Consider the following 13,154-nt stretch of genomic DNA (forward strand, 5'->3'; position numbering starts at 1 on the left):
GGTTTTTGGGAACTAGGAACAGAATAGAGTAAAAACCTTGTCTTTCCTGCCCTTGTGGTACCGTCTCTATGCCATTGATTGATAGTAGATGTTGGATTTCGGTGTCCATCAGACACCTCTTTACCTGACAACTGGGTCTGGGGCACCTGATGAAACACCTCGGGGGGGACAGAGAGAAATTCTAGAGTGAAGCCCAGCCTCACAGTCTGGATGACCCAGGCATCTGAGGTGATTTCTGCCCATTGGTGAACGAAGGCTGTTAAACGTCCACCAATAGGCCCCACCCTGTGCGAGTATCTACGAAAGGACCGGTTGTTGGCACCATGAAATGGCCGCCAGGCCTGAGGCTGTTGCTGGCTCTGTTGATGGAATCAATCCCTGGCATCGGAATGGTCCTGGGCCCTGTCCTGTGTCTGTGTATAGGACCTGTTATACTGGGGAATATATGGAACTGTGTTATACCCAGAGTCCTGGGCATGAAAGGACTGCTGTCTATTGTAAGGTTCTTGTCTCCTGTCTGTGCATCTGTTGGTTGATGGGAGCACCTTACATTTGTCCCTAGTCTCGATTAAGATAGGGTCCAACGCGGCACGAAACAGAGGCCCGCCCTTGAAGGGGGTGGATGCTAGGCACCATTTGGAGCATATGTCCGCCTGCCAATGGCGTAGCCAAAGGAGGAGATGGGATGCCACATTGGATGCTACCGCTCGAGACGTGAACTTGGCCATATTGAGGGTAGCATCAGAAGAAAACTCTAATGCTGCCACCAGTTTGTTGACATCCTGATGGAGGCACATATCATCAGGAGCAAGCCTGGCCTGTAACTACCTGAGCAAGACCAATGAAGTCCTATTGAAAAACGAGGCCGCCGTAGCAGCTCGCAACACCCAGCTGCCTGGTGCGTTTTACATATGACCAATTCGGCCTTACGGTTCTCAGCCTTAAGATCTTCTGAAATTTTGGACGGAATCAAAGCTGGGGAGGCCAAGGCTGCTACTGGTAGGTCTACTGTAGGGAATTGAAGGATTCCATCCAGTTGTGGTGTGGAAGTATAGAGCTTCCTGTCACCATTACTACGTGGAAGGACAGCAGTTGGTTGCGTCCATTGTTTTTGGACAACGTCAAGGAACAGTTTTAGAAAGGGAATGACATCCTGTTCTGCACCTGTTCAGCAAAACAACGTTTTGCAGAGTCAAGCCCCACCGCAGTAGCCTGTGTGATAGCACCCCCCATGTTGGTAGTAGCCTTAGCCTTATATAAAAGTGATTTAAATAAGGGTGGACAAAACAACCCAGAAAAGGTAGGCTTGTCCTGCACTAGGCCCTCGTCATCTGAAAATTCTTGGTCAGCCACCTCTTCCTCTTCGCCCAGCAACGAACCCTCGCTGTATACCGAGGGCAGGGGTGATAGAGGGTCAGCCTGGGAGGTAAAGAGGTCCCTAGATAAATTAAGTATCATGGGCCATTGGGCCCTGCGATGCAATTCCGCATCCACGTCCTGTGAGATGGCTGCTGATATTTTGAAGCTCGGGGAGGAAGACTGAACTCGGGGCCTTCCTCAGGTCTGAGCCCCGCAGCTGTAGGTGTAAAAGTAGCCGTGGGACCCGAGTGCGTGGGTGCTGGTGCTGAGGCTGGGCTAATCTCAGAAAGGCCAGGGAGAGATTGGGTCCCCCCCGCCCTCCTCAAACTTTATCCCCTGGGGAATAGGGAGATCAGGGGACCAACCCTGGATCCCTGCCAAATGCAGGGAAGAACCAGGAGAAGGGCCTTCGGCCAATAATGTGGGAGGCGACCTGCTGGTGACTACGGGTGCCTTGGCTGATGACTTGTCCTTGTGCTTAGCGGCCCTATCTGGAGCCGCAGATGAAGCGCAAACCCTATGGCTAGAGGCCCTAATGGTGGCCCTGCCCACCCTAGTGCTGGCCTCGGCGGTCTCAGAGTGCAGCGGGGAAGAGGTAGAAGCCCCAGTACTGCCTCCGGAGGTGGGATGATCCGCCATTATAACTAAGAGGAAGAGAGAGTGAGTTGAAAGGCTCAAGCTCACGTCCAAATATCAGAGTGAATACGCTGCTACAAATAGCGAAGCTAGCCCAGGCTGCTGAGATCGAAAGGACAACCGTGTGTGCTGAAGCGGAATAGTAGCGAACCGACTTCCACAAGCACAGATAAGGCTGTTGACGCATCACCGCAAATCGGGTGCGAACTGCAAGTCGTGCCCCTTCCGGATGCTTTTTTAGCGCGAAAACAAACGGCTCCCAAAATGGCTGCCAGCAGCAAGAACGGCGCGAAATTCAATTTCGCCTCCAAAATGGGCAACGCTCCTTGCCAGAGACCTTCAGCGATCCTGTTATCGTGGCAGTAACATAGCAGCAACAACTGGCGGGGCAGTGGCGAAGCGACGAAGCCACTCTGGGACAGATCACGCTGGATTAAGTGGATCGCGCCCATCCCAACTGGCGCAAGATTGGCAAACCGACTCTCAACCACAAGCGAAATGGTCACAAGCGAAATGGAGAGTGGTGGACATATTCTCATCCACAACATGAACATAAGTCAAACCGCGCGGCTGCAATCCTCTGCAGGCGATAGCTTCCCCGGCCGTGAAAGCCTCAAGAAGCTTGCTGAAAGTTTCCAATGAGGTCGAGGCTAACAGTGAACTGCTGCCCGCCGAAACAGTCAAACAATACGAATTGTGCTTCGCCAATTTCCACAAATAATCAGTCAAACACAGTGAAGAATCCGAAGTTGAAGAATGAGTTAATTTTGTCTATTATCCTAGAGCAAATTATCTTACGTCTCTTTCGGCTGGGCTGAATTAAAAAACTGAACTATCCCAATCAGAGGAGGCGTGGTCAACAATTACATAACTCAGTCTCTAGGCTAATGGACCAAGTTAACCCATGCTTGGACTCCCCAAGCAGCGCACAGGAGAACAAAAGAAGTTTGTTATTTATATACATTAACTAGTTTATATGTTTTATGTGGCCCCAGATAAATCCTCTTCACTCCACGAACTTAACAGTCGTTTTGATAATGAAGCCAAATGGAGAGAGACTACAGTAGTTCTCGACTTACAACAGTTCATTTAGTGACTGTTCAAAGTTACAACAGCACTGGAAAAAGTTGACTAAGGACTGTTTTTGTTATAACCTTTATGATATCCCCATGATCATGTGATCAAAACTCAGATGCTTGGCAACTGACTCATATTTATGACGGTTGTACTGTCCCTGAGGTCATGTGATCCCCTTTTATGACCTTCTGATAAGTGAAGTTAATGGGGAAGCCAGATTCACTCTGTAACTATGTCACTCACTGATCAACGGCAGTGATTCACTTAACAGCTGTGGCTGGAGAGGTCGTAAAATGGGGCAAAACTCACTTAACAAATATCTTACTTAAGAACAGAAATTTTGAACTCAATTGTGGACGTAAGTTGAGGACCATGTGCTTTCTCCCTATCTATCAAAAGCAGAACAATTAAAAAAGGTGACAACATTTATATAAGATTAAATTAAATTTGTGAACTCCTAACTTCGGGGGCAGGTGGATTGTTTGCCTCAATTTAAACAAAAAGGAATACGTGTGGTCCTTGACTTATGACCATAATTGAGTTTGGACTGAAAAAGGTCACATGATTGTAACTTGTTTTTAGACCTTTATTGCAGCGGTCATTAAGTTAATGTGGTGCTTATTAAGAAAATCTGTTTTTATCTGATGAGCATTTCTTTTGCTGGAAACTAGAAGTAAACACTGAAAACCAGCCAAAAAGAAGAAAAAAAAAACCTTTGAAATTTATGGTCACATGATTTGGAATGCTGCAAACAGCCACAATGACCAGTCAGTTGCCAAGTGGCCTAAATTGGCATTATGTACCTTTTGTGGGGGGTCAATAGTAACTTGGTCGTAAAGTGAGGACTACCCATGGTCCACTTTTCTGCAGATACGCTTGAGGTTGAACAAAAAACCTCCCCTAAACAGGGGAAACGAAACGTTCCAGTCGCTGCCTTACCTGTCTAGAGGATGGCCCTGGTACCGTCCGCGTTCCCTGTGATCAAAGTCATGGAACCGTTCCTGGCGGCCGAAATCAGAGCGGTGACGATCGTCCATTGCCATCCGCTTGGCTTCTGGCCAGTAGGGATCATCCCTCCTGCAAGCAACATGAGGTCAAGAGACCAGCCTAAAAAAAACCTCCCCCCCCCGATCTCCTAGTAGCAATAGCAGTTAGACTTATATACCGCTTCATAGGGCTTTCAGCTCTCTCTAAGCGGTTTACAGACTCAGCATATCGCCCCCACAGTCTGGGTCCTCATTTCACCCACCTCGGAAGGATGGAAGGCTGAGTCAACCTTGAGCCAGTGAGATTAGAACCGCTGAACTGCAGATAACAGTCAGTTGAAGTGGCCTGCAGTACTGCACCCTAACCACTGCGCCAGCTCGGCTCATAAGTTGCTACCCTGATCCAATATAAAGGGATGAAACCTGATTCACAATAAAGGAGAATGTTTGTAGCTCAGGGTTGAAATGAGGGGGTCCTTGGTGCTCTCTGAGCTTGACTGTTTTCTTGCAGACGTTTCATGGCCAAACTAGGTAACCTCATCAGTGCTAGAAGGGAGTGGGGTTTGTGGAGGAGGAGGAGGAGAAAGAAAAGGTCTGTGGGGTCCTTGGTGCCCTCTGACTTTGTTTCCTTGCAGACATTCCATGAACCAAACTAGATAACCTCATCAGTGCTAGAAGGGAGTGACGTGGAGGAAGACTGTGAGTACCCTGAGCTTGGTTGTTTTCCTGCAAACGTTTCATGACCCAATTAGGAAACATCATTAGTGCAAGAAAGCAGCAAACCCCACATTCCCTTCTATCACTGATGATGTTACCTAGCTGGGTCATGAAACGTCTGCAAGAAAACAACCAAGCTCAGAGAACACCAAGGACACCTCAGTCCTCCTCCTCTCTACAAACCCCACCCCCTTCTTGCATTGATACCTAGTTGGGTGATGAGAGGTCTGCAAGGAAACAACCAAGGGCCTCTCACCTGACCCACAGTTGCAAATGTGACTTTCACCTGCCATCCATGTCATACGGCCTCCGCAGGGCCACGCGCCTCTCCTTGTCGTAGCGCAGCTGCTCATGCTGCCGCCGCAGTTCCTCTCTCTCCCGCTGGATCCGTTCCTGCTCTCGTCTCCGCTCATGCTCAATGTACATCCGTTCTCTCTCCAGCCGCTCCCGCTCCATCTGCTCCTGTTCCAGGCGCGCCCGTTCAAACTCCAGCTTCTCGCGGGTGATCTCCAACCTCTTCCGCTCCTCCTGCTCCCAGATGGCTTGCAAGCGCAAGCGCTGTCTTTCTCGACGGTCGCCGGTGCTGTGAGGCAGAGAAAAGACAGTTGGCTCTGGTCAGCAGGCTGTTTCTGCCTTTCGGCTCCTCCTGTCAGGTTTCCCCATTCGAGGAATGAGCAAGTGAGGAAGCCTAGCCCCCCATTTGGCCACCTTCCTGACGCTGAACTGGCTGGGGAGAAGGAAATGTCACCTCCACTCTCACAAAGGTAGCTTACACACGGAGCCAGTTTGGTATAGTAGTGAAGGTACTAGATTAGAAATCAGGAGGAAGTAAGTTCTGTTCCCACCTTAGGCGTTAAAGACGCCTGGGTGACACTGAGGCAATCACAAGGTGGTGAGTTCTAGTCCCACCTTAGGCAGCAAAAGTGGCTGGTTTCATGTTGGGCCAATCACCAGGAGACTAGGAGTTCTGGTCCCACCTTAGACATGAAAGCTCACAGGGTGACTTTGGACCAATCACCAGAAGATGGTGAGTTCTAATGTGCCTTAGGCATCAAAGTTGGCTGAGTAACTTGGCTAGTCTGTCTCTCTCTGTCTCTGTCTCTCTGTCTCTGTCTCTTTCTCTCTCTCCAACCCACTTCACAAGATGGTTGTTGTGGGGAAAATAAGAGAAAGGAGAATTATGTAAGTTCACTACCTTGAATGGCCTATAAGTAAAATCTAAAAATAAACACAGCAGTATGGCATGGAGTCCCAAGTTCTGTACTTTCTTGATTAGTTATTCTTATTACAATTTTGCTTAAGTACAACAATACAAAAGGTAGGTCTTTTAATATTAGGAGGGCACATCAAAAGATCAGCACTCTAAATTGAGGTTCTCCCAATGTACCAAGCTGCAGAAAATCTTCGACTTAGGATTGCAATTGAGCCTGCAAATTTAGTCCTAAGTCAATATGGTTAAGGGAGTCACTCACATGACTGCGCCCCGTTTTACAACTTTTTTGCAATGGATGCTAAGTGAACGTGGCGGTTGCAAACTGAACACTGGAGTTAAGTGTACCAATTTGCTATGGAGTGTTTTTTGCCAGAAACTGGAAGCAAGTTTTGGAAGAAAAAAAAGGTCACAAATCATGATCATGTAACCATCCAGCGTTGCACGTGACTGTAAAGGCAGGTGAGTTTCACAGCACTCAAAATGCAGTCACATGACCGTGGGGAGGGGACTGGGCCTTTGCAATCTCAAATATGGTTCTTAAGTTTCTTTTGGGAATCCATCATAACTTTAAATGGTCATCAAGCGACCAGTTGTAAGAAGGATTATCTGTACAATGGACATTCCTTATCAGTACAATGGCTAGATATGATAGGAACCAAAGGTGCTTTTTCAAAAAACCAACTGGACTTTGTTTTTTCCTGAAGACACTTCACTTCTGATCCAAGAAGCTTCTTCAGTTCTGACTGAATGGTGGGGAATGGAAGGATTTATATTCCTTGCAGTCCTTAAAACCTTCCGTTCCTCACCATTCAGTGAGACCGGAAGAAGCTTCTTGGATTAGAAGCAAAATGTTTTCAAGGAAAAAAACCAAAGAAAGTCCAGTTGCCTCTTGAAAAAGCACTTTTGAGACAACCATGATCTGGATGTCTGAGAATCTCCCCAGACATTTATGATAGTTTTACTCAAAATAGAGAAATCTGTAAGTACCGTATTTTTCGGAGTATAAGATGCACCGGAATATAAGACGCACCCAGGTTTTGAAGAGGCAATTTTTTAAAAAAAAAGTAGGTAGATAGAGGGAGAGAAAGAGAAATACAGTATGTAGGTAGGAAGACAGAGTGTGAAGGTAGGTAGGTAGAGGGATAGAGAGAGAGAAATAGAAAGAGATAGAGAAATACGGTAGATAGGTAGGGAGAGAGTGAGTAGGTAGTTAGGTAGGTAGATGTATATGTATATATATAGAGAGAGAAATACAGTAGATAGGTATGGAGAGAGAGAGAGTAGGTAGGTAGAGAGATAGAGAGAAATAGAAAGAGAGAGAAATACAATAGATAGGTAGGGAGAGAGTAGGTAGGTAGGTAGATGTTTCCAGGTGTATTTATCCATGTACTGGAGAAGGAAATCACTGATAAACCTTAAGACTTTGTTTCTGCTGGCACAGCACTTGATCAATGTAATTCTCATCAGTTAAAAAGCTTTTCAAAGGGGGGGGGGGTTGCACTCTGCAAATCTCCAAAAAAACAGTCTGTTTTTTGTGAAAACGGGCCCTTTTTAAAAAAATAAAAGGCATGAATAGCCAGGGGGGGGGAGGGGGCGCTTGCAGAGTGCTCCTGGGGAGGAAAGAGCAAAAAATGGCCCCTTTTTTGCGAAAACGGGCCTGTTTTTGTCAAAAAAAAATTATGCAAAGCCTTATGGAGGCTTATAGAGTGCTGCTGGGGGAGGGGGGGGGAAAGGCCCATATTTTGCTCATTTCTGCCCTCCCCAGCCCCCAGGAGTTCTCTGAAAGCCTTCATAAGGCTATGCACAGCCATTTTGGTGAAAGGGGCGGGGCTTTGGGAGGCAAAAAATGCTGTATTCGATGTATAAGATGCACCCAGATTTCCAGGTGCGTCTTATACTCCGTAAAATACGGTAAATATGACACAGGTTGTTTTTTTTTAAAAAGGCAAAGAACGTGAACACAACCACAGATTGAGCCCCTTCCTTTAGCCTGTAGGTCTCACCGGTGCTGTTCTTCATTTGGTCGCTTGTCTCTGGTTTTGTTGAATGGTGCGGAGCCTTGTCGCTCTCGGCTCTTTTCTCTGCTCTCTGACTTGCGATCCTGACTTTTCTCACTCTGTATTTCCAAGAGACAGCACAAAGTTGCAACTTCTAACTCATTAAAGGAAGGGTCACGTTTGAAAAGGAAAAGGAAGATCAAGCGAAATGTCTGTCTTTCAGTCTCGGCTCTAGAGGTGGCTCTGCCTCTCTGCTACCCATTGCTTCTTCTCCTGCCCTCAGGTGCTTTGGAGAATAGCTTGCCCCCTCTTCTTTGTGGCAACCCCTGAGATATTGGAAGGCTGCTATCATGTCTCCCCTAGTCCTTCTTTTCATATCCAATTCCTGCAACCATTCTTCATGTTTTCTTTGAGAATCAGGATTATACAATAAATATATATTATAAACGTATATAGCGAACTATCCTAAAAATACGAGTTCCAGGTGTAGCTATAAAAGAAGAGACAGACATTGCGATATTATCCACTTAGCTTTCGTTAGCCTCTGCTAACATTGTCGGTGTAAAATCGACCACTGAAGAGATATTTGCCTTTATACACCATTGATCAATTTGGCCATTGCACGTAACTGCCTCAAGCTGTAATAGACATGAACAATGAGGAACTAGCTGGACAGCTCAGTGTTATTCCCTGGGGATGAGTAGCTCAAGCTGTGCTCAATAAGGGAGGAAGCAACAGGAGCTATGCCTCCATCGATTAACATGTCTGAAGTAAAAACGACATAGCTAATTACAGGTGGGAGGTGGGTGGATGGGCCTATCAGGTGTGCAATGGTCAAATTGATCAATGATGTATAAAGGCAAATATCCCTTCAATGGTAATTTTTATACTCTGATGTTAGCAGCGGCTAACAAAAGCTAAGTGGATAATATATCTTAAGTTCCAGAGATCGCTTAAGACTTACCGGTAATGATCAAAATCAACTTCAATAAAGAATCTTAAAGGTTTCACATTGATCTCCCCATTATGCAGGGTGAAAGGATGTTTACTTCTTAGTATCAAGTTTCCAAAATACAAAGATGGAAAGACACACTTAATTCCCCACAATAGAAGAATGGATGGCAAAAGTTAAGGGGTTGGCAGAGAAAATGGTCGATTTTGACCATTTGAATTAAAGAGAAAAGAATTTATATAGTTTTTGTTTCTGTTTGGAAACCACTGATGGATTTTGTACTCAAATCTGGGGGAAAATTGAAACTCTAATTTTAGCTTTTTATGATTAGAGTGACTTTGTTGTTATAGGCTTGAAGTATTTAGAAAGTAAAAGTAAAAGGTTGAGGCTGTAATTGTTTTCTTTTATTCCACTGTACTTTAAAAGGTTGGAAGTCGTTCCTTTTTTCCGTTCTTTCTTATCTCCTTTTCCACCTTTCTCTCCTTTTAACTTTTGTATTTTACCTATCAATAACCTTTAATGAAACTTTTCGGAATGAAAAAAAAGTTTCCAGGTGTCAAAGTAGATCATCGCATTTCAGTTATCTAATGATTTTTATCTCATTGGTTAAGATTTTTATAAGAGTGGCCAATGAACGCCTCTAAAGATTAAGGGGGGGGGAATCTTGAGGTTTCGATAACTCTGTATAGCAAATGAAAGAGAAACAACGATATAAAACTTCTCAAAGATAAAACAGTAAAACTGTCCTATTTCCTTCTCTTGCTTTCAGAAAATCTGTTAAATAGCAACTGTGACAAGGAAAGCTATTCACTTACTCTTTCTTTTGATCGCGATGTGGTCTTCACCCTGATAACTGGTTCACCCTTGGACTTATCCATTATCACGGTTCTCTCTGTCCCTTTGCCCCCTATGCAAAAGCAAAGAGATTGGATGACAGTCCAACTGATGGCAGAAGCCAGCAGTGAATGGCTTAGGGCAATGTTTCTCAACCGTGGCAACTTTTAAAGATGGGTGGATTTCAACTCCCAGAATTCCCCAACCAGCCCAGAACTTTGGATGTTGAAGTCTTCCCATCTTACAGTTGGCAAGGTTGAAAAACATCGATTTAGGGGTTCCCCCCCCAACTCCAGTTATAAATTACCTGATTTGGGAGTCTTAGATTTATCGGCAGATGAAGATTTCTGCTCCTCTTTCCCCTTTTCGTCTTTTTCATCCATTTTGTTACTATCTTCTTTTGCATCAGATTTTTCATTCTTTTTTGCACTGGAAGCCCTGAAAAAGCAGTCAAGTTCAAAATGTTTAGAGCAGACCTGGGTGTTTTAATTAATTAATTTATATTCCACCTTTATTATTTTATTTATGAACAACTCAAAAGCGGCTAACACATCTAATACTCTTCCCTCCTTCTATTTTCCCCACAACCACCACCCCGTGACGTGGGTTGGGCCGAGTATGACTGCCACATCATCACTGCAGCCATGATTGGAATTTGGGCGCTTGGCAACCAGCTCACACTGACAACTGTTGCAGCATCCTGTGGTCACATGATCAAAATCGGCATCCTTCCCAGCTTTCTTCCGACAAGCGAAACCAATGGGGGAAAACTGGGTGCACTTATCAATTCAGGGTAAAAATGGTCATAAAATTGGTTTTGGCCACATGACTTGTTTAATGACCACACTGCTTAGTAATTGAAATTCTGGTTCCAATGGTGATTTTAAGTTGAGAACTATTTGTAAAGAAGATAACCTAGACCAATGTTTCTCAGCTTTGGCAAGTTTAAGACCTGTTGATTTCTACTTCTACACTTCCTCAGCCAGCCATTTTGGCTGGGGAATACTGGGAGTTGAAGTCCACATGTCTTTAAGTTGCCACGGTTGAGAAACACTGACCTAGATAGAGACATATAAGGTCCAGGCCAATGAGGGGCAAAATATATTTTGGATCAATGGTAGACAATATCTGAAAGTAGCTCAGGCAGACACCTCTGGAATTCACAGCAGTATAAGGGGGAGAATAAACAGCAGACTAAAGTAACAGAATAACAGTGTTGAAACAGACCTAGGAGGTCTTCCTGCTCAAGCAGGAAGCCCTATAGTACCATTTCAAACAGATGACAGTCCAGTCTCTTCTTGAAAGCCTCCAGTGATGAAGGTCCCACAACTTCCAAAGGCAACTTTTGTTCCATGGGTTGATAGCTCTCACTGTCAGAAAATTTCTCCTTATTTCCAGGTTGAATCTCTCCTTGGTCAGTTGTTCCTTATCTGGCCTTCGGGAGCTTTGGGAAATAGCTTGACCCCCTCCTCTCTGTGGTAGCTTCTCCAATATTGGAAAACTGCTATCATGTCACCCCCCCTAGTCTTTCTCTTCACTAGACCAGCCAGGCCCAGTTCCTGCAACCGTTCATGTGTTTTAGTCTCCAGTACCCTAATCATCTTTGTTGCTCTTCTCTGCACTCCTTCTAGAGTCTCCACATCTTTTTTTATATCATAGCAACCAAAAATGGATGCCGGATTCCAAGCCTGGACTTAAAAAGTACACTGACTCTTATCTGATGCCAATTTGCCTTGACCATTAGATCGTCAGATTCTGGTGAATAGCATGAAATACACTCATAATGCTTTTGAACTCTAAGCTGGTGCCTGATTTCCTGCGTCTGACAGTGATTTCTGAAGAGAGTGGGGTAGAGGAACACATCTAATAAACTGAAAAGCAAAACAGGCTGCAGAACTTACCTATCCCCAGAGGACGTTTCAGTCTTCCCCTCACTGTCCTTTTTGTCCAGAAGCTTCCTCGTGGCAGGTTCATTCTTTGCCTGAAATTATATTGCATCATCAGAAAAACTGAAGCGACGGGTTGTTTTCCCACCAGTCTGGGGGCTCGAGGAAGGAGGGAGGCCCCACTTACTCTTTCCACTGAGATTATTTTGCCGTGCAGCTCCGTCTTGTGGCAATGGGCAATGCATTTGGTAGTTTCTTCAGCTGTGGACATTGTCACAAAACCGTAACAGCGAGCCCCCGGGCTACGAGCGTTGGTCACCACCTTGGCACCAACCACCTGGAGAAGAGAAACCACATGTGGTCTTGGGAACTGCTGGCTGAAGATCCATTGCATCCTTCTAAGATCAAGCACCAGGCCAGTGATGGCGAACCTACAGGGCATGTGTCACAGGGGACATGCCATGCCATTTTATGGTGACAGGCAAGGTCTCCCGACTCTCTGGAAGTTGTGCGAGCAGGCCTTGCTCTCACGCAGCCTCTGAAAATGGCACAAGCGTTGTCGTGTTATTTTCTGAGGGTACCCTTGGATGGCGTCTGAGAAGATCTGGAAAGTCCAGAGAGGAGGTTCAAGGGGGCCTATTTTGTCCAGGGTGAGGGTGAAGTGTAGGACACGCCAGCAGAGGCTAGGTGGGCATTTTCTGAATTTTTGACACAGTGAGTCCAAAAGGTTTACAGTCACTGAACTAACCTTTACCAGTCAGGAGGAACAGAGACAATAATTTCACCTTGTCAGCCAGCCCCTCTCCCCAATTTTTTTTTAAATGTACAGATAGTCTTTGACTTACAACCACAACTGAGCCCAAAATTTCCATTGCTGAGCCAGACATTAAAGTGAATTTTGCCCCACTTTACGACTTTTCTTGCCACATTTTGTTAAGGGAATCCCTGCGGGCTCTTAAGTTAGTAACATGGTTGTTAAAGTGAATCTGGCTTCCCCACTCACTTTGCTTGTCAGAAAGTGACAAAAGGGGGATCGCTTGACCTCAGGACGCTGCAACCATCATAAATGCATGTCAGCGGCCAAGCATCTGGATTTTGATCACGTGACTGTGGGGAGGCTGCAATGATCATGTCAAAAATGGTCCCAAGTCACTTTTTTTCAGTGGCATAACTTTGAACAGTAGCCAAATTAAGTGAAAGACTATCATATAGGGTATCATTATTCACTGTTCTGCCAACTATCATAGCTTCTGCTACTGGTCAATCTCTCTAACCACCTTTTTAAAAATATCAGTTGAGGCCTTACAGTCTGGGAGGTTGGGGGGGAACGGGGGCAGATGGTCAATTATTTCTACATAGCAAAAAAAGAAGAAAACAACTCCCATGCCCAGATTTATTCCCAAAAGCTGAGGATAAAAAAATATCTACATGTAATTTTCTAAATGGAAAGATTCTTGATTTAAAAAGCTTTGGGGATTGGGGGGGGGACGACACACC

General features: G+C 45.3%; 1 protein-coding gene across 3 annotated transcripts in view; it reads right to left on the minus strand.

Annotated features, from left to right (window-relative positions):
- Positions 1-13,154, minus strand: part of LOC116515433 (scaffold attachment factor B1-like) — a 39,478-nt gene that overhangs the window by 11,770 nt on the left and 14,554 nt on the right. For all 3 annotated transcript variants that reach the window (XM_032227598.1, XM_032227515.1, XM_032227677.1), the window contains exons 10-16: positions 11,845-11,994; positions 11,673-11,752; positions 10,079-10,209; positions 9,753-9,844; positions 7,992-8,104; positions 5,062-5,358; positions 4,012-4,149 (exon numbers count right to left, since the gene is read on the minus strand). In XM_032227598.1, the coding sequence (XP_032083489.1) occupies positions 4,012-4,149; positions 5,062-5,358; positions 7,992-8,104; positions 9,753-9,844; positions 10,079-10,209; positions 11,673-11,752; positions 11,845-11,994 (1,001 nt within the window). The remainder of the gene's footprint in view (positions 1-4,011; positions 4,150-5,061; positions 5,359-7,991; positions 8,105-9,752; positions 9,845-10,078; positions 10,210-11,672; positions 11,753-11,844; positions 11,995-13,154) is intronic.

This window comes from Thamnophis elegans, chromosome 1 (genome assembly GCF_009769535.1).
Source record: "Thamnophis elegans isolate rThaEle1 chromosome 1, rThaEle1.pri, whole genome shotgun sequence".
In the NCBI taxonomy this organism is placed as follows: domain Eukaryota; kingdom Metazoa; phylum Chordata; class Lepidosauria; order Squamata; family Colubridae; genus Thamnophis; species Thamnophis elegans.